We start from the raw sequence: 22,328 nt of genomic DNA on the forward strand, positions 1-22,328 counted from the left end.
AACCTTTAGCCACGTTACAATATATACTCATCATTTTGATCTGATATGAATCACTTATTAGATTATTAACTTAATTTCGGGATACATTCTTGTGTGCCCCATTTTTAGCTCTATATTTGGAAGCTTCGTGTATGGTTATTGCTTATGTCTGACATTCTTCTTTTAAATATTTTAGATTTCTTGTCTTGATATTTGTGTAATACAGAAAAACTTTTAATTACCCTTGGCCAGTGCTCCTATATCTTTATAAGTTTTCTATGTCAGGCTTAGGTCTACCTTCAACCTTATAACTATGAAACTTTAACAATAATACTTTTACTGCATATCTAAACAAATAATCAGTTTTTAATGGTTTAATATTTTCTGTGAATGCCTACATATTTCATATACTAGTCACTATCAATACTCATACCATGTGAGTTAGTGATGTATATACATCAGCCTAAATGTCTCCTATATGATATAAACACAGCAATCTCAGTGTCTCGTATGTGATCTATATACAGCAGGGTGAGTGTATCCTATGTGATGTAGACTTTAGACCTTCCACTGCTTGAGTAAGCAGTGACGAATTTCATTCTTTGAGGAGACATGCAGTGTAATATGCATCTGTGTTTTCAGAATACGGTAACTTACTGCTGCAAGCCATTCTTTACAAAACATATACTGTAATCGCAAAGAGTCAACTGCGCTCCAAACCGACGCAAATCTGGAAAAGCAGTTGCGTGTATCAACATAATCAATACCACCTAACATCATAGCCTCACCAAAGAGAAGCAGCTCCAACCATCACAATAGGTGTGATGTAATTACATGTTTGACCAAATATACACAAAAACGGTCTGAACTCAAAAGCAGCCGAAACAAGGAGATCCAGAATAAAGTGAACTAAAGCTTTTATTGGAAAATATATAAAAATGCATAAATGCCCGAGCACCCTAACAAGGGATGGGAGGCTCAGTAATATACATAACGAAATAGTGTCAAATGCAGAGTAGTAACTTCATAATCCTATACTGTATTGTCCGGCGCCCTACTGGCTGCCTAAGCATGCCTATAATACAGGGAATACAAGTGTACATACAACCAGAACTTATATTTATATCTACCTGCAGCACAGCGTCCCACCTCACCCCAACGCGCGTTTCGCAGACAGCTTCTTCCGAGGGCCTCCACCCCTGCTCTACGACAAAAGCTACATCGCCTCCTTGCTTATACTAACTTATCTTATTGTCTAAAACATAGAAGAAACGACTTAATTAACAGGAACTCTACGGGGCATTAAAAAAAGAGAAGTACAAGATCCACTATTATTGAGAATACTGTATTACCGTCTCTCTACTGCCTTTCTAATTGCCCACAAATCGGCTTGGTGTTCATCCATGCAGAGCATCCTGAATATTTTGGAATCCCTCATGTGCTGATGAAAAGTTTTCCCTTCCTTTTTGTTTTACAAGATCTAAGTGCTCCTCCTAATGCATGGGTAACCATAGCTTCACCCTCCCTCGTTGCCTCCTGTAATCTGTACCAGCTTCCCTGCTGATAGATAAGTTTATACTTAAAGCACCATTCTAGTGCTTTTCTTTTTACTTCAGCACTTTAAATATAAACCCTCTGCCTCAGTTCTTATACTCAGCTATTACAGGTGCCATTCCTGTCCCACGGCACTATCTTGTGCCCGTAACTCCTGACTGGCTAGAGGTCAGAAGTTACGTCACAAGAGCTCAATGCAACTCTATGAGAGCTAGAACGAGGCTCTCAAAGAGATTGTCATGGTATAGGACATGGTTCATGTCCTGCTCTCTCAGGGTTAATATTGCTCGCCTCTCTTTGGATCTGGGAGGGGTATTTATACATACTCCAGACTAGGATTACCTGTCAGCTATACTTTCGTTTAGTCTGTGTGTCTGACCCCTTGAGTGTGCGCTCGGTTTGCATTTGCTTGTTTTGCTCTCCGTGCTTTACTCTGATTGTTTGTTCTGTTGGTTTTCTGACCTTTGGCTCCCTTTCTGGTTATGTCTCCACCTCACCCCTCTGTTACCTCGTTACACCCCAGCGTCTGGCGCCACCCTCGACCACCTCCTACCCTGTCACGTGGCTCAGCTCCTGTTTGCTACTCGGTGAACTCCTCACCGCTCTGCTCTCAGCTCCCTTGCTGCGGCGCACAGTTCTCCCCGCAGCAGTAATACCCGGGAGTCGTGACAGAAATGTATTGTAAAGTGACCTCCGGCGTGCTCCATGAAACAGTTATGCATACTGTGCTATTTTGTCCTGTAAAACGGTGGACACCCTTGTAGAAACCCAAAGGAACTTATAGTGAATGTGTTCTATTTCTCACAAGATGAAAGAAAGAAATTCTATTATAACATGAGTAACTAAATCTCAGCCTGGAGTAGCAGGCTGTCACTCTAGTCAAGTGTAATACGTCTCTAGCAGCACAAAAACCTAGATAGATTACAGGAAGCAGGGACAGGACTGTGTCTCTCTGCTCCTGCTCTCCTGTCTACTGTCAAACTGTGACACCATTAGCAATGGCAGAATGAAATAAGTAACAGAACATGAAAACTGAAGCAGTCCTGGACATATTAGGGGGTGTGCGCCAAAGGCAGTTTTAAATGGTTTTGGGGGATGAGGTCAGCAAAGAAGGGATACTGTCAGTTTTTAGTGGGACATTTTTCCCAACCATTTAATGAGCCTCTCAGACAATGATAGCACATTATTGTTTTGTCAGCACGTTGACTCAAAAACACAGTGGGGATTTTTTCAATTGCTTACTGGGACTTTCCCTTGTTTTCTAGACTATATACATTTATTTTAAAAAATTGTAGAATAATACTTTTTGTCTTATTTCAGTCACAAACCTCTTGTGTAAATTTAAAGCACAGCCCACTAATAAAGGCTAGCATCCATGAATCTGGAAAAAACATTCTGAATGATGACAATCTGTTCACAAAGATGAAGGCCAAGAGAAAATATAAAACTAATAAAAATGAATAGATCTCAAATGTTCATGCTTGTAAATAGGCTGCTAGTTCCCTTGTAACAGATGTCTTGCTTTTTTAACATGCTGATCAATTTAAGAATAATTAACTTAAAGGTTAACCCCTCTCCAATTAAAATCAATAATTTAGCGGGTAGCAAGATACAATAAGTAAAACAAATATTATGTATTTTAAAGATTCCATATCTCCTTATGTTCTTTACTATCACCATTTCAAGACAGGATGAAACACAAGCAAATGCTACTACATAATTATACCTAAATTAACCCCTTTAGCCCACAAGCCTGTTTGCACCTTCATGACCATGGAAATTTTACAATTCTGACCAATGTCACTTTATTGGCTCGTACCCATCACTGTCAAAAAAGACATTCTGATTTTAGTCCAGAAAACTAGGACTAGTGTCATGCAAGTGCCACGTGATTTTCATGTGAATATAATCCAATTTTTTACACTTGGCATCCGAATGACATCCGAATGCTATGCGATTGCAATGCAATTTTAACATGAGGTTTTACATAGAGCAATTCTCTGTCATTTATTCATATTTTTCCAAGAAAATTATGTGTGTGTGTGTGTGTGTGTGTGTGTGTGTGTGTGTGTGTGTGTGTGTGTGTGTGTGTGTGTGTGTGTGTGTGTGGATGGATGTAGCCATTGTTTATTTTTATATTTTGTTTTTCGTTTCCTCTTCCAGGAACCATAACTTTTCTTTTATATGAAATAGCTGTATGAGAGTTTTTTCAATGGGAAGAGTTGTAGTTTTGAAAGACACCATTCACTTCACAATATAATGTACTGAAAAGCATAAAGCAAAATTCAAAGTGAGATTAAATCGGCAGGGAAAAAACACAATTCCACCATCATTTTTTGGGGTGTAGTTTTTCGGATTTTATTGAATGGCAAAAAAGACCTGGCAACACAATTCTTCAGGCCAGTACGATTACAGCTATATCAACCCTGTATATGTGTGTATATATATACTGTATATATATATATATATATATACACACACACAGTATAGACCAAAAGTTTCGACACACCTTCTCATTTAAAGATTTTTCTGTATTTTCATGACTATGAAAATTGTACATTCACACTGAAGGCATCAAAACTATGAATTAACACATGTGGAATTATATACTTAACAAAAAAGTGTGAAACAACTGAAATTATGTCTTATATTCTAGGTTCTTCAAAGTAGCCACTTTTTGCTTTGAGGACTGCATTTCACACTCTTGGCATTCTCTTGATGAGTTTGAAGAGGTAGTCACCGGGAATGGTTTTCACTTCACAGGTGTGCCCTGTCAGGTTTAACCCCTTCCCGACCCATGACGCCACGTAGGCGTCATGAAAGTCGGTGCCAATCCGACCCATGACGCCTATGTGGCGTCATGGAAAGATCGCGTCCCTGCAGATCGGGTGAAAGGGTTAACTCCCATTTCACCCGATCTGCAGGGACAGGGGGAGTGGTAGTTTAGCCCAGGGGGGGTGGCTTCACCCCCCCTGTGGCTACGATCGCTCTGATTGGCTGTTGAAAGTGAAACTGCCAATCAGAGCGATTTGTAATATTTCACCTATTAAAACTGGTGAAATATTACAATCCATGGCCGATGCTGCAATATCATCGGCCATGACTGGAAACACTAATGTGTCCCCACCCCACCGATCGCCCCCCCAAGCCACCGATCTGTCCGGTACACTGCTCCGGCTTCCCTCCGTCCTGTGCTCCGCTCCCCCCGTGCTCTTGTCCGCTCCCCCCGTGCTCCAATCACCCCCCCGTGCTCCGATCCAACCCCCCTGCACTCCGATCCACCCCCCCGTGCATCATCCACCCCCCCGTGCTCCGATCCACCCCCCCCGTGATCCGTTCCACCCCCCCACGCTCCGATCGCCCCCCCATGCTCCGATCCGCCCCCCCATGCTCCCCCCCACCCCATCATACTTACCGATCCTGCCGGGGTCCGTCCGTCTTTTCCCTGGGCGCCGCCATCTTCCAAAATGGCGGGCGCATGCGCAGTGCGCCCGCCGAATCTGCCGGCCGGCAGATTCGTTCCAAAGTGCATTTTGATCACTGAGATATAATCTATCACAGTGATCAAAATAAAAAAAATAATAAATGACCCCCCCCACCTTTGTCACCCCCATAGGTAGGGACAATAAAAAAATAAAGAATTTTTTTTTTTCCACTAAGGTTAGAATAGGGTTAGGGTTAGGGTTTGGGTATGTGCACACGTACTCTGTTCCTCTGCGGATTTTTCCGCTGCGGATTTGATAAATCCGCAGTGCTAAACCGCTGCGGATTTATGGCGGATTTACCGCGGTTTTTCTGCGCATTTCACTGCGGTTTTACATCTGCGATTTACTATTGGAGCAGTTGTAAAACTGCTGCGGAATCCGCAGAAACAAGTGACATGCTGCAGAATGTAAACCGCTGCGTTTCCGTGCAGTTTTTCTGCAGCATGTGTACAGCGATTATTGGTTCCCATAGGTTTACATTGAACTGTAAAGTCATGGGAAACTGCTGCGGATCCGCAGCGTTTTCCGCAGTGTGTGCACATACCTTTAGAATTAGGCTATGTGCACACGGTGCGGATTTGGCTGCGGATCCGCAGCGGATTGGCCGCTGCGGATTCGCAGCAGTGTTCCATCAGGTTTACAGTACCATGTAAACCTATGGAAAACTAAATCCGCTGTGCCCATGGTGAAGAAAATACAGCGCGGAAACGCTGCGTTGTATTTGCCGCAGCATGTCAATTCTTTGTGCGGATTCCGCAGCGTTTTACACCTGTTACTCAATAGGAATCCACAGGTGAAATCCGCACAAAAAACGCTGGAAATCCGCGGTAAATCCGCAGGTAAAACGCAGTGCCTTTTACCCGCGGATTTTTCAAAAATGGTGCTGAAAAATCTCACACAAATACGCAACGTGGGCACATAGCCTTAGGGTTAGGGTTGGAGTTAGGGTTGTGGTTAGGGTTGTGATTAGGGTTACGGCTACAGTTGGGATTAGGGTTAGGGGTGTGCTGGGGTTAGTGTTGGAGGTAGAATTGAGGGGTTTCCACTGTTTAGGCACATCAGGGGTCTCCAAACACAACATGGCGCCACCATTGATTCCAGCCAATCTTGTATTCAAAACATCAAATGGTGCTCCCTCACTTCCGAGCCCCGACGTGCGCCCAAACAGTGGTTTACCCCCTCATATGGGGTATCAGTGTACTCAGGACAAACTGCGCAACAATTACTGGGGTCCAATTTCTCCTCTTACCCTTGTGAAAATAAAAAAATGCTTGCTAAAACATCATTTTTGAGGAAAGAAAAATGATTTTTTATTTTCACGGCTCTGCGTTGTAAACGTCTGTGAAGCACTTGGGGGTTCAAAGTGCTCACCACATATCTAGATAAGTTCCTTGGGGGGTCTAGTTTCTAAAATGGGGTCACTTGTGGGGGGTTTCTCTTTAGCCACATCAGGGGCTCTGCAAACGCAACGTGACGCCCGCAGAGCATTCCATCAAAGTCTGCATTTCAAAACGTCACTACTTCACTTCCGAGCCCCAGCATGTGCCCAAACAGTGGTTTACCCCCACATATGGGGTATCAGCGTACTCAGGAGAAACTGGAAAACAACTTTTGGGGTCAAATTTCTCCTGTTACCCTTGGGAAAATAAAAAATTGCAGGCTAAAAGATCATTTTTGAGAAAATAAATTTTTTATTTTATTTTCATGGCTCTGCGTTATAAACTTCTGTGAAGCACTTGGGGGTTCAAAGTCCTCACCACACATCTAGATTAGTTCCTTGTGGGGTCTAGTTTCCAAAATTGGGTCATTTGTGGGGGATCTCCAATGTTTAGGCACACAGGGGCTCTCCAAACGTGACATGGTGTCCGCTAATGATTGGAGCTAATTTTCCATTTAAAAAGCCAAATGCTGTGCCTTCCCTTCCGAGCCCTGCCGTGCGCCCAAACAGTGGTTTACCCCCACATATGGGGTATCAGCGTACTCAGGACAAACTGGACAACAACATTTGGGGTCCAATTTCTCCTATTACCCTTGGCAAAATAGGAAATTCCAGGCTAAAAAATCATTTTTGAGGAAAGAAAAATTATTTTTTATTTTCATGGCTCTGCGTTATAAACTTCTGTGAAGCACCTGGGGGTTTAAAGTGCTCAATATGCATCTAGATAAGTTCCTTGGGGGGTCTAGTTTCCAAAATGGGGTCACTTGTGGGGGAGCTCCAATGTTTAGGCACACAGGGGCTCTCCAAACGCGACATGGTGTCCGCTAACAATTGGAGCTAATTTTCCATTCAAAAAGTCAAATGGCGCTCCTTCCCTTCCGAGCCTTACCATGTGCCCAAACAGTGGTTTACCCCCACATGTGAGGTATCGGTGTACTCAGGAGAAATTGCCCAACAAATTTTAGGATCCATTTTATCCTGTTGCCCATGTGAAAATGAAAATATTGAGGCTAAAAGAATTTTTTTGTGAAAAAAAAAAGTACTTTTTCATTTTTACGGATCAATTTGTGAAGCACCTGGGGGTTCAAAGTGCTCACTATGCATCTAGATAAGTTCCTTGTGGCGTCTAGTTTCCAAAATGGGGCCACTTGTGGGGGAGCTCCAATTTTTAGGCACACGGGGGCTCTCCAAACGTGACATGGTGTCCGCTAAAGAGTGGAGCCAATTTTTCATTCAAAAAGTCAAATGGCGCTCCTTCCTTTCCAAGCCCTGCCGTGCGCCCAAACAGTGGTTTACCCCCACATATGAGGTATCAGCGTACTCAGGACAAATTGGACAACAACTTTCGTGTTTCAGTTTCTCCTTTTACCATTGGGAAAATAAAAAAAGTGTTGCTAAAAGATAATTTTTGTGACTAAAAAGTTAAATGTTCATTTTTTCCTTCCATGTTGCTTCTGCTGCTGTGAAGTACCTGAAGGGTTAATAAACTTCTTGAATGTGGTTTTGAGTACCTTGAGGGGTGCATTTTTTAGAATGGTGTCACTTTTGGGTATTTTCAGCCATATAGACCCTTCAAACTGACTTCAAATGTGAGGTGGTCCCTAAAAAAAATGGTTTTGTAAATTTCGTTGTAAAAATGAGAAATCGCTGGTCAAATTTTAACCCTTACAACTTCCTAGCAAAAAAAAATTTTGTTTCCAAAATTGTGCTGATGTAAAGTAGACATGTGGGTAATGTTATTTATTAACTATTTTGTGTCACATAACTCTCTGGTTTAACAGAATAAAAATTCAAAATGTGAAAATTGCAAAATTTTCAAAATTTTCGCCAAATTTCTGTTTTTATCACAAATAAACGCAGAATTTATTGACCTAAATTTACCACTAACATGAAGCCCAATATCTCACAAAAAAACAATCTCAGAACCGCTAGGATCCGTTGAAGTGTTCCTGAGTTATTACCTCATAAAGGGACACTGGTCAGAATTGCAAAAAACGGCAAGGTCTTTAAGGTCAAAATAGGCTGGGTCATGAAGGGGTTAATAAGTGGGATTTCTTGCCTTATAAATGGGGTTGAGACCATCAGTTGTGTTGTGCAGAAATCTGGGAAGCTTCCAAGAGCTCTCCTCTCAACTGAATCTGCACCGTTTAATATGAAGTACTCACATTCCGATGATGGCTCCATGCTCCCCGCTCCCCCATGGCTCTTCCTGTATGTGCCAACACCCGATCGGCACAGTACAGTGACGTCATCACTGTGTGCCCAGGTCACATGATCAGATGCCCAGGAACCAGGCATCACAACTGAGGAGCTGGGATCACGGAGCAATCATCGGAAGGTGAGTTAAGGGTTTGTTATTTTATCATGTGCATGCCAGCAGGGGGCATATAGAGAGAGGGGGGGCCATATCGTGACCGGGGGCCATGTGCATGCCAGAAGGGGGTCATATAGTGGCCGGGGGAGGGGCATATCCAGGATGGGATGGGGGGCTATGTGCCAGCACAAGTGGGCATGTGCCAATGTACCAGCAGCACAGGGGGGCAATGTACCAGCACAGGAGGGCAATGTACCAGCACAAGGGGGCCATGTGTCAGAGGGGGCAATGTGCCAGCACAAGGGGGCAGTCTGCCAGCAGCACAGGTGGGCAATGTGCCAGCAGCACAGGGGGCAATGTGCCAGTACAGGGGGGCAATGTACCTGGCACATGTGCCAGGATGGGGGTTATATAGATACCAGTATGAGAGACATATATATGATATGTAAGACACTGGCATTATAAAACAGACCCCCATTTAACATAAAAAAATACGGTATGTGTGTATATACGCTGACACACTCCTGATTCCAGCGGGATGGCGGTCTATCCGCTTATCAGCTCTTAGCGGATAGACCGCCATCCCGCTGGAATCAGGAGTGTGCCAGCATATATACAGTTCTTAGGCACAGCCTGTTTATTGAACCCATTACACTAAACAGAGTGCACTCGACTCTGTTTTCTTTGTAGTAGGCGTTGCATGCACTATTCAGTACTACTCCATAAGCGCAGGTGTGTTATTGGTATATTTTAATGTTAAAAATAATAAAAAAAATAAAACATCATCATATACTCACCCTCCTGTTGAAAAAGCTAGAACGCGAAACGCGCGTCTGGGGGTGCCGTGAGAGGTGGGGGCGATCCCTTGACGATCTCAAATGGGTAAGCATGTGCCTGTGGAACTGTGATATCCTATATATATGGCTATGCCGGATTACTAACTCACTGTACTGAGAATCTATGGGTTTTCCTACTGATGTGATATTGGCTCATGCTTATGCCATAAGGATGTACTGTTATGTTCCCCCCTCAATCTGGTTTCCGTCATGTCTCCTCCTTATTTTTCTCTGATGAGTGCATAGTGCATACAGCACTTCTATGCAGATTTGTGATATTTTTGTATTGATATTTGTTATATAGATATATTTAATAAAATTCGACATATTTTTATTCAATTATGTTGTTGTGGACGTTTCTACTCCGTCTTCTTGTGTTAATGTCCATAGACAGTGAGCTGCTGATGATAGGAGGGGCGGAGTCGTGCCAGGAGGCTCGCACTACTGAGCCACAGCAATGATAATCTACTGTCGCTAAAACAATAATTGCAGGCAAACAAAACCACAGAGATTGATAAAAGGCATAGCTGAAATCTGTGTTTTAACCCCTACTGCATGCTGTCTTCAGGTTACATAGCAAAAACCTGCAGACCGATTCCCTTTTATACTGTGAACTTACAAGTCCTTTTTTGGTAAGGTACTGAAACTTCCCTTTTTGTTTGAGTAAAATAAAAAACCTTGCTTTTGTGTACAGAATAGAAGGGCTTTGTAGACTGACTGAGACTTCTGTGTATGCTCTAGTTGCTGATACTTTGCTCCTTAATTTGACCAGCGACCTCAGATCTGGAGATCCCTTGAATCTCACCCCAAATTCTCTGTCCCTGGAAAGGGGTTTCCAAAACACTAGATAGGTAGGTAGAACAAATCCAAAAATCAAGCATTTATGTGAGGAGGGGAATAAGCTGCTACTAAAGAAAAAGCAGGTTCTTTGCTGGAGAGCGCTACAATAATGAGCATCTGCAGGCAACAGTGAAGCATGACGGAGGCTCCTTGCAAGTTTAGAGGCGAATTTCTTCAATTTGATTTGGGGATTTTGTCACAATTAATGTTATCCTCAATTATGAGAAATACAGGCAAATACATATCCATTGTGCAATACCATCAGATTGGCTCCATATTTATTCTGCAACAGAACAATGACCCCAAACATACAGCCAATGTCATTAAGAATTATTATCCGCTTAACCCCTTATCGTCCAATGACGCACACACAGAGTAGGTGTCGGCTGTGTTAAAGAGCCAGCATCTGCTTCCAAGCAGTAAGCAGAGTTAGTTCCTATAGCATACGTTTTCCCCCCTTAGATGTTGGTGTCAATCAAACAGCCGCATTTAAAGGGAATCTGTCACCCCCCTGGACAATTTTAAGCTATTACTATGGGCATACAGTTACTAGACTGGTTAAAATAGTCTTACCTGTATGCCTCATAGCTGCAGTGTAGTTGTGGAGAAACAGAGTTTTAATGTTTTATGTTAATAATTTCTTCTAGGTTCCGGGGTGTGCGGTGTCTGTAAGAAATCTCAGCCTCTTGATTTCACTATAATACTACCCTCCTCCCATGCGTGTCACATTGTCCTGTGATGTGCAGTTGTAGCGCCGTAATCTCGCACCTGCTCCCTGCACTCGTGCAGTTCTGGATGGGGGGTGGTATTATAATGAAGTCAATAGGCCGAGATTTTTTCCAGACACCGCTTGCCCCATAGCCTAGAAAAAATCATTAACATAAAACATTAAAACTTTATTTCTCCACAACTAGACGCAGCTATGACGCATACAGGTAGGACTATTTTAACACTTCTATTACCTGTATGCCCATAGTAATAGCTTAAAAGTGTCCAGGGGGGTAACAGATTAAGTCACTTCATCCAGGTGTTGTACCTGTTTGGGCACCCATCGCCCTCCCCTCACACTCTCTGCAACATGATTAGTAAGGTGCTGATTTATTATTGAAGGTTTCTGTCGTTCCCATGTTGGCACTCCCTTGAAGCCATGATACAGGCTGGGCTTCATAAAAGATTGACATTCCTACATGCTTTAGTGCCGAAGTATTACAGTAAATAGAACAAGTGACCTAAGGATCGTGGGTTTAAGTCCCCTATGTAGACTAAAAAATGGAGTGAAATAAAAAAAAAAAAATAATAAATAACAATCCTAATGACCGCACTTTCCCAGCTAAAATTAAAAATATAAAATACGCAAAATAGATAGTGCCACATTAAAGTCTGATCTATGAAAATAAAATATAATTTAAACCATACAGTAAACGTTTTTAAGAAAAAAACAATCAAAACTACAAAATTGCTTTGTTTTTTTGTTTCTGCACCTTCCCCCCAAAACTCAATTAAAAGCGATTAAAGTGTCGTATATACCCCCAAATTTAACTATTAAAACTGACCGCTCGGTACTCAAACAATTCTTCACTCTCTCCATCGATAAAATAAAAAAATATGGGTCTCGGAACATATTAACACAAACTAAAAAAAAATTTTTCTAGAAAATTTCAATTTTTTTTTAACCCCTTAGCAATATTTGACATATTGGTACGTCATATGCCGGCTCCCTGACTTTGAAGAGGGCTGTTTCCTTTTACATGATGGCTGATTTAATGAGTAATCATGTGACGCCAACAACCACGGGTGGATTGAAGCGCCAACCGCAGCTGTTACATAGTAACAATCTCGGACAGCAACATTTTACACGCGCCATGAGGCATGCGTCGTTCCATGCTCCCATCGGTGCGCCCGTGACGTGATCACGGGGTACCGATGGGTTGCCATGGCAACCGGGAGTCTGCTGAAGACCAAGTACCTGTCATTACGATACTCCTGTGATAGTCATGATATGTTACTATGTATAACACAAGCGACTGGATGATCGCAGCTTCAAATCCCCTAAGGTGACTAATAAATACAGTAAAAATTAAACAAAAAAAAAAGTTTTAAAAATCTGAAAAAAATAAAAAAGCATAAAAGTTCAAATCAACCCCTTTTTGCCCATTAAAAATAAAACAATTACATATTTATTTTAAACACACATAATTAATATCGCTGTGTTATTAAAATTCCAATCAAAATATAAAGTAACATAATTTCAGTTGTTTCACACTTTTTTGTTAAGTATATAATTCCACATGTGTTAATTCATAATTTTGATTTCTTCAGTATGAATGTACAATTTTCATAGTCATGAAAATACAGAAAAATCTTTAAATGAGAAGGTGTGTCCAAACTTTTGGTCTGTACTGTATATATATATATATATATATATATATATATATATATATATATACATATACAGGGTTGATATAGCTGTAATCGTACTGGCCTGAAGAATCGTGTTGCCAGGTCTTTTTCGCCATTCAATAAAATCCGAAAAACTACACCCCAAAAAACGATGGTGGAATTGTGTTTTTTCCCTGCCGATTTAATCTCACTTTGAATTTTGCTTTATGCTTTTCAGTACATTATATGGTGAAGTGAATGGTGTCTTTCAAAACTACAACTCTTCCCATTGAAAAAACTCTCATACAGCCATTTCATATAAAAGAAAATTTATGGCTCCTGGAAGAGGAAACGAAAAACAAAATGTAAAAATAAACAATGGCTACATCCTTATAATTATGGATTATGTTAATTAAAGGGTTGTGTCAAGCAGGACTGTGGAGTCGGTATAAAATGGACAGACTCAGACTCCTAGAATATATAATGAATTGGGTACAGTAGTACAGTATGTGCTGTAGATGTTTTCATAAGAATTTGGGAAAGTTATGAAATGTCCTATAAACGTCTGTTCTGTTCCTGATCTAAGGATCTGGGCTGTTAGCTGAGATGAATCTATGCGGCACTTTATGTACATGCTCAGTAGTGGAAGTGAATCTGTGCTGCACTTTATGCACATGCTCAGTAGTGACCAGGGCTGTGGGGTCAGGGAATTGATAAGTTGGTGGTTAGGATTACCAACTCCACAGCCCTGGGTCAAGATCAACGGGATGTCTAGTTGCCACAGTATTCCTGCTTTGCTGGGGGTGGTGCACTCCTGAAGACTGACAATTCAGGCTAGTGCATGGTCGCACTGCTGGTCATTACTGTCCTCTCTTAGGCTGCGAGCAGAGAGCTTGGCCTCTACTGCACCAGAGCAGTGCGGGGACTGAGGCTAGATCGAATGATCCGCTAGCTTCAGAGTGGAGTGTACAGGCCCTAAGGCACAGTGTCGGCCTGCCCTGCACACTCTGTGCCTGGGTAATCTGGCACTCTGAGACTGCAGGGTGGCCGGTAACCTAGGTAACAGCTTGGCCCCTGCAGCACCAGAGAAGTGCAGGACAGAGGCTAGATCGAATGATCCGCTAGCTTCAGAGTGGAGTGAACAGGCCCTAAGGCACAGAATCGGCCTGCCCTGCACACTCTGTACCTAGGTAACCTGCCACTCTGGGACTGCAGGGTAGCCGGTAACCTAGGTAACAGCTTGGCCCCCTGCAGCACCAGAGAAGTACAGGACAGAGGCTAGATCGAAGGATCCGCTAGCTTCAGAGTGGAGTGTACAGGCGCTAAGGCATAGAGTCGGCCTGTCCTGCACACTCTGTAACTAGGTAATCTGCCACTCTGAGACTGCAGGGTGGCCGGTAACCTAGGTAACAGCTTGGCCCCTGCAGCACCAGAGAAGTACAGGACAGAAGCTATATGGAATGATCCGCTAGCTTCAGAGTGGAGTGTACAGGCTCTAAGGCATAGAGTCGGGCTGCCCTGCACACTCTGTACCTATGTAATCTGCCACTCTGAGACTGCAGGGTGGCCGGTAACCTAAGTAACAGCTTGGCCCCTGCAGCACCAGAGAAGTACAGGACAGAAGCTATATGGAATGATCCGCTAGCTTCAGAGTGGAGTGTACAGGCTCTAAGGCATAGAGTCGGGCTGCCCTGCACACTCTGCACCTATGTAATCTGCCACTCTGAGACTGCAGGGTGGTCGGTAACCTAGGTAACAGTTTGGCCCTGCAGCACCAGAGAAGTACAGGACAGAAGCTATATGGAATGATCCGCTAGCTTCAGAGTGGGGTGTACAGGCTCTAAGGCACAGAGTCGGGCTGCCCTGCACACTCTGTACGTAGGTAATATGCCACTCTGAGACTGCAGGGTGGTCGGTAACCTAGGTAACAGCTTGGCCCCCTGCAGCACCAGAGAAGTACAGGACAGAGGCTAGATCGAAGGATCCGCTAGCTTCAGAGTGGGGTGTACAGGCCCTAAGGCACAGTGTCGGCCTGCCCTGCACACTCTGTACCTAGGTAATCTGCCACTCTGAGACTGCAGGGTGGTCGGTAACCTAGGTAACAGCTTGGCCCCCTGCAGCACCAGAGAAGTACAGGACAGAGGCTAGATCGAAGGATTCGCTAGCTTCAGAGTGGAGTGTACAGGCCCTAAGACACAGAGTCGGCCTGCCCTGCACACTCTGTACCTAGGTAACCTGACACTCTGAGACTGCAGGGTGGTCGGTAACCTAGGTAACAGCTTGGCCCCCTGCAGCACCAGAGAAGTACAGGACAGAGGCTAGATCGAAGGATCCGCTAGCTTCAGAGTGGAGTGTACAGGCCCTAAGGCACAGAGTCGGCCTGCCCTGCACACTCTATACCTAGGTAACCTGACACTCTGAGACTGCAGGGTGGTCGGTAACCTAGGTAACAGCTTGGCCCCCTGCAGCACCAGAGAAGTACAGGACAGAGGCTAGATCGAAGGATCCGTTAGCTTCAGAGTGGAGTGTACAGGCTCTAAGGCACAGTGTCGGCCTGCCCTGCACACTCTGTGCCTGGGTAATCTGCCACTCTGAGACTGCAGGGTGGCCGGTAACCTAGGTAACAGCTTGGCCCCTGCAGCACCAGAGAAGTGCAGGACAGAGGCTAGATCGAATGATCCGCTAGCTTCAGAGTGGAGTGAACAGGCCCTAAGGCACAGAATCGGCCTGCCCTGCACACTCTGTACCTAGGTAACCTGCCACTCTGGGACTGCAGGGTGGCCGGTAACCTAGGTAACAGCTTGGCCCCCTGCAGCACCAGAGAAGTACAGGACAGAGGCTAGATCGAAGGATCCGCTAGCTTCAGAGTGGAGTGTACAGGCGCTAAGGCATAGAGTCGGCCTGCCCTGCACACTCTGTAACTAGGTAATCTGCCACTCTGAGACTGCAGGGTGGTCGGTAACCTAGGTAACAGCTTGGCCCCTGCAGCACCAGAGAAGTGCAGGACAGAGGCTAGATCGAATGATCCGCTAGCTTCAGAGTGGAGTGAACAGGCCCTAAGGCACAGAATCGGCCTGCCCTGCACACTCTGTACCTAGGTAACCTGCCACTCTGGGACTGCAGGGTGGCCGGTAACCTAGGTAACAGCTTGGCCCCCTGCAGCACCAGAGAAGTACAGGACAGAGGCTAGATCGAAGGATCCGCTAGCTTCAGAGTGGAGTGTACAGGCGCTAAGGCATAGAGTCGGCCTGCCCTGCACACTCTGTAACTAGGTAATCTGCCACTCTGAGACTGCAGGGTGGCCGGTAACCTAGGTAACAGCTTGGCCCCTGCAGCACCAGAGAAGTACAGGACAGAAGCTATATGGAATGATCCGCTAGCTTCAGAGTGGAGTGTACAGGCTCTAAGGCATAGAGTCGGGCTGCCCTGCACACTCTGTACCTATGTAATCTGCCACTCTGAAACTGCAGGGTGGCCGGTAACCTAGGTAACAGCTTGGCCCCTGCAGCACCAGAGAAGTACAGGACAGAAGCTATATGGAATGATCCGCTAGCTTCAGAGTGGAGTGTACAGGCTCTAAGGCATAGAGTCGGGCTGCCCTGCACACTCTGCACCTATGTAATCTGCCACTCTGAGACTGCAGGGTGGCCGGTAACCTAGGTAACAGCTTGGCCCCTGCAGCACCAGAGAAGTAAAGGACAGAAGCTATATGGAATGATCCGCTAGCTTCAGAGTGGAGTGTACAGGCTCTAAGGCATAGAGTCGGGCTGCCCTGCACACTCTGCACCTATGTAATCTGCCACTCTGAGACTGCAGGGTGGCCGGTAACCTAGGTAACAGTTTGGCCCTGCAGCACCAGAGAAGTACAGGACAGAAGCTATATGGAATGATCCGCTAGCTTCAGAGTGGAGTGAACAGGCCCTAAGGCATAGAGTTGGGCTGCCCTGCACACTCTGTACCTAGGTAATCTGCCACTCTGAGACTGCAGGGTGGTCGGTAACCTAGGTAACAGCTTGGCCCCCTGCAGCACCAGAGAAGTACAGGACAGAGGCTAGATCGAAGGATCCGCTAGCTTCAGAGTGGGGTGTACAGGCCCTAAGGCACAGTGTCGGCCTGCCCTGCACACTCTGTACCTAGGTAATCTGCCACTCTGAGACTGCAGGGTGGTCGGTAACCTAGGTAACAGCTTGGCCCCCTGCAGCACCAGAGAAGTACAGGACAGAGGCTAGATCGAAGGATCCGCTAGCTTCAGAGTGGAGTGTACAGGCCCTAAGGCACAGAGTCGAGCTGCCCTGCACACTCTGTACCTAGGTAACCTGACACTCTGAGACTGCAGGGTGGTCGGTAACCTAGGTAACAGCTTGGCCCCCTGCAGCACCAGAGAAGTACAGGACAGAGGCTAGATCGAAGGATCCGCTAGCTTCAGAGTGGAGTGTACAGGCCCTAAGGCACAGAGTTGGCCTGCCCTGCACACTCTATACCTAGGTAACCTGACACTCTGAGACTGCAGGGTGGTCGGTAACCTAGGTAACAGCTTGGCCCCTTGCAGCACCAGAGAAGTACAGGACAGAGGCTAGATCAAAGGATCCGCTAGCTTCAGAGTGGAGTGTACAGGCCCTAAGGCACAGAGTCGGCCTGCCCTGCACACTCTATACCTAGGTAACCTGACACTCTGAGACTGCAGGGTGGTCGGTAACCTAGGTAACAGCTTGGCCCCCTGCAGCACCAGAGAAGTACAGGACAGAGGCTAGATCGAAGGATCCGCTAGCTTCAGAGTGGAGTGTACAGGCTCTAAGGCACAGAGTCGGCCTGCCCTGCACACTCTGTACCTAGGTAATCTGCCACTCTGAGACTGCAGGGTGGTCGGTAACCTAGGTAACAGCTTGGCCCCCTGCAGCACCAGAGAAGTACAGGACAGAGGCTAGATCGAAGGATCCGCTAGCTTCAGAGTGGAGTGTACAGGCTCTAAGGCACAGAGTCGGCCTGCCCTTCACACTCTATACCTAGGTAACCTGACACTCTGAGACCGCAGGGTGGTCGGTAACCTAGGTAACAGCTTGGCCCCCTGCAGCACCAGAGAAGTACAGGACAGAGGCTAGATCGAAGGATCCGCTAGCTTCAGAGTGGAGTGTACAGGCTCTAAGGCACAGAGTCGGCCTGCCCTGCACACTCTGCACCTATGTAATCTGACACTCTGAGACTGCAGGGTGGTCGGTAACCTAGGTAACAGCTTGGCCCCTGCAGCACCAGAGAAGTACAGGACAGAAGCTATATGGAATGATCCGCTAGCTTCAGAGTGGAGTGTACAGGCCCTAAGGCATAGAGTCGGCCTGCCCTGCATACTCTGTACCTAGGTAACCTGACACTCTGAGACTGCAGGGTGGCCGGTAACCTAGGTAACGAGCTGTACACTATCAAATGAAAAATCTCTTGGTTCTTCATAACAGAGCAGATTTTTAATATGGTGTAAATCACAGATTGCTTGTTTTGCAAGCCCATTTCAATGTTTACCCATTCATGAGCTTGAGACTACACCTGTAAAAGTCCTCTAGCCTCCTGAGGGTAAGGAGAACAGGCAGAGCCCCCCATGTGGGCAGAGCCCCCCATGTGGGCACAGGTCGCACTCACCTGATGACAGCTGCATCCAGGCGCAGATCTTGTACACCGTGGCTGTGTTACAGAAGAAGAACAGGACGAAGGACACGATGCAGCCGATGATGAGCGTCATGGACAGGCCGATGAAGAAGGAGGCGGCTTTAAAGGCTCCGGAGGGAATGGAGGAGAAATCGGTGAAGCTGCCGGTGCATGTGAGCTCTTTGGAGAAGCCGCTACCGATACAATAGTGGAACAGTCCGAAATAGCCGGCCTGGGGGGTGTCCACGCCGTCTCCTATCCAGTAGGGCTGGATGAAGCACACGATGTTGACGATGGCGAAGCAGATGGTGAAGATCGCCCACAGCACCCCGATGGCCCGCGAGTTGCGGATGTAATTGGCATGGTAGATCTTGGCCGCCTCCTGCGGGGACAGCATCGCTAAGCTTGGGTCTGGCATCCTGGACTCCCAGGGAAGGGGACGCTGCAACCGAGGAGACAAATCACAGCAGCGTCAGCGGCGGCATGGAGGGAGGCTGCTGCTCCGCGACACAGCGCGTCATGGAGGGTCCTCTCCTGCACACACCGGGCACGGTCACTGCGACCTGCTGCAGAGCTGCATCCCAATGTGTCAGGAGCAGACGGTACCACAGGAGCTGGGAGGGGAGCGGCCAACGCAGTAACGTATGCTGGATGTCTGGGCAGAGATGACAGGAGGGTACCAATCACGGTGTGCACATGACATCCCTCCGCATCCCCCCTCATCGGTGCCGCGCGTGAGCGAGTCCAAGGCACGTGCTGGTGACGAGGGGGCGCGGGAAGTGTGAGGTGAAAACAGGGGCTGCCGCTAAATATAGCAGTGTGCCACACAGTTATTGTCTGTGGCAAAACATGCAGCCAGTCAGGATGGCATATTGGCACCGTCACAGACCTGCCCGCCACTCATTGATACAATACAGTCGCAGAGGGGTAGTTGCCATCTTGCTGTTTTACTATCTCGAGAGCCAGGGACCACTGTGTGCGCTCAGGAGGTCACCGTGCACTCAGGAGGTCACTGCACGGCACACTCAGGAGCTCACTGTGCACTCAGGAGGTCACTGTGCTCAGGAGGTGACTGTGCTCAGGAGGTGACTGTGCTCAGGAGGTCACTGTGCGCTCAGGAGGTCACTGCGCTCAGGAGGTCACTGTGCGCTCAGGAGGTCACTGTGCGCTCAGGAGGTCACTGTGCGCTCAGGAGGTCACTGTGCGCTCAGGAGGTTACTGTGCGCTCAGGAGGTCACTACGTTCAGGAGATCATTGTGTGCGTTCAGGAGGTCACTGTGTGCTCAAGGAAGTCACTGCGCTCTGGAGGTCACTGTGCACTCAGGAGGTCACTGTGTGCTCAGGAGGTCACCTTGCGCTTTGGAGGTCACTGTGCTCTCATGAGGTCACTGTGTGCGTTCAGGAGGTCACTGGTCAGGAGGTCACTGCACTCAGGAGGTCACTGTGCTCAGGAGGTCACCTTGCGCTCAGGAGGTCACTGCACTCAGGAGGTCACTGTGTGTGCTCAGGAGGTCACTGTGTGCGTTCAGGAGGTCACTGCGCTCAGGAGGTCACTGTACTCAGGAGGTCACTGCGCTCAGGAGGTCACTATGCTCAGGAGGTCACTTTGCGCTCAGGGGGTCAATGCGTGCTCAGTAAGTCACTGCGCTCAGGAGGTCACTGCACTCAGGAGGTCACTATGTGTACTCAGGAGGTCACTGCACTCAGGAGGCCACTGTGTGCTCAGGAGGTCACTGCACTCAGGTCACTGCGCTCGGGAGGTCACTGCACTCGGAGGACACTGTGTGTGCTCAGGAGGTCACTGCGCTCAGGAGGTCATTGTGTGCTCAGGAAGTCACTGTGCGTTCTGGAGGTCACTGCTCAGGAGGCCACTTCGCTCAGGAGGTCACTGTGCGCTCAGGCAGTCACTGCGCCCAGGAGGTCACTGTGCATTCAGGAGGTCACTGCGTTCAGGAGGTCACTGTGCTCAAGGAAGTCACCGCTCAGGAGATCACTGCGCTCAGGAAGTCACTGTGTGCACTCAGGAGGTCACTGTGCGCTGAGGAGGTCACCGTGCGCTCAGGAGGTCACTGTGCGCTCAGGAGGTCACTGCACTCGTGAGGTCACTGCATTCAGGAGGTCACTGCGCTCAGGCGGTCACTGTGCACTCAGGAGGTCACTGCGTTTAGGAGGTCGCTGTGCTCAGGAGGTCACTGCACTCAGGAGGTCACTGCCGTCAGGAGGTTACTGCGGGCTCAGTAAGTCACTGTGCTCAGGAGGTCACTGTACTCAGGAGGTCACCTTGCGCTCAGGAGGTCACTGCACTCAGGAGGTCACTGTGTGTGCTCAGGAGGTCACTACGCTCGAGGTCACTGTGTGTGCTCGGACACCCCCCGAGGAAGCTAGAAGTGCGAAACGTGCGTTGGGGTTTTTTCATTCCAGGTTCAGAAGCAGGTTGGTTCAATTATCGTATCGGTCACTTTTTCCTCTTTTTGACTATGGGACTTTTTCTCTTTTTTTTGCCGTTTTGTTGAATGATTCCAATATGCCACATCTGCTAGCCCATATGGCAGTAGCGTAGCTACCCGGGGGGCAGAGGGTGCGGCCGCCCCAGGCCCACAGCTCACAGGGGCCCACCCGGAGCTACACTACAATTAGCTCTGTGGTAGAGCAGGGAGATACGATCTCCCTGCTCTACCTCAGGCAGGGGCTGGAGAGAGGCAGTGAAGCTATGCCCCCTCCCCCCCCAGTGCTGACACTGTAAATGTATCCAGTAGACACGCCCACATTGCACGCTTAGTAAACGTGTCTGCGGCAGAGAAGTCAGGACCATGGCGCTGGGTCTTCCCTCCAGAGAGGAGCAGGACAGGGGACTGGTAGGATCCTGACCCCGGCTATAGGATATATATTTATAATGTGATGCAGTCCTGTAGCTGGGGTCAGGATCCTACCAGTCCAATATCTGTATGATCTCATATCAGTAAATCCAAGGTATATATACTGACAAGGCTGGTCAGTAACGTGCACTGATAGACGTGACCCTGGCTGCAGGACCCCACAGATGAGGATATACGTTTCCTTTTTATATATAGGAAAGAAACATATATCCTCATCTGTGGGGTCCTGCAGCCGGGGTCACGTCTATCAGTGCACATTACTGACCAGCCTTGTCAGTATATATACCTTGGATTTACTGATATGAGATCATACAGACATTGGACTGGTAGGATCCTGACCCCAGCTATAGGATATATATTTATAATGTGATGCAGTCCTATAGCCGGGGTCAGGATCCTATTAGTCCAATGTCTGTATGATCTCATATTAGTAAATCCGTAAGTCGTTGCAGTAATGTTATTCTTCCACCAAGGGGAGTGATGTTACATCTGAGGGCAATGAAGGAGTTCTTCTGTCCAGGTATCACAACCACAATACACACTTCACACTCCAAGCCGCCAGGGGGAGCCATGCTTCTATCTATTAGGGCACTCCTCTCAATTAGGTAAAACTGGTAGTCTGGGCAGAAAGTTAGAAGGAGGAGAGGAGAGCAGACGGAGGTCTGTGGGAGAACGAGGGTTCACGGAGCTGCACCTGCCCCACATGCGGCAGCATCCAAAGAAAGAGACATTGAAAAGAATTGTGTTGCAGTGAGTGAGAAACGAAGTCATAGCAAAAGGAGAGGATCATCAGGGGGAGACCAGCTAGAAGCAGGCTGCCTCCTTCTGAAGCGCAGTAACCGGTAGCCATAACACCGAGGGAGTAAGGATCTCTATGCTTTACTTCAGAGACTAGCAGGACAGTTGATTCCACGTTGGCTGCCCGACCATAAACCCAGGAGGCACGGTGGCAACTTGTGGGGGCCGGGACGTCTCTAGGGTCCCTATAAAAAG

At 47.0% G+C, this 22,328-nt stretch overlaps 1 protein-coding gene across 2 annotated transcripts in view; it reads right to left on the reverse strand.

Annotated features, from left to right (window-relative positions):
• Positions 1-19,180, reverse strand: part of LHFPL3 (LHFPL tetraspan subfamily member 3) — a 127,511-nt gene extending 108,331 nt beyond the window's left edge. Inside the window, exon 1 of one of the 2 annotated variants that reach the window (XM_069765103.1) lies at positions 18,454-19,180. In XM_069765103.1, coding sequence (XP_069621204.1) covers positions 18,454-18,877 — 424 coding nt within the window. In that variant the 5' untranslated portion in view covers positions 18,878-19,180. The remainder of the gene's footprint in view (positions 1-18,453) is intronic. The other variant, XM_069765104.1, reaches the window with a different exon arrangement.
• Positions 19,181-22,328: the final 3,148 nt, after the last annotated feature.

This window comes from Ranitomeya imitator, chromosome 4 (genome assembly GCF_032444005.1).
Source record: "Ranitomeya imitator isolate aRanImi1 chromosome 4, aRanImi1.pri, whole genome shotgun sequence".
NCBI classification, from domain to species: Eukaryota; Metazoa; Chordata; class Amphibia; order Anura; family Dendrobatidae; genus Ranitomeya; species Ranitomeya imitator.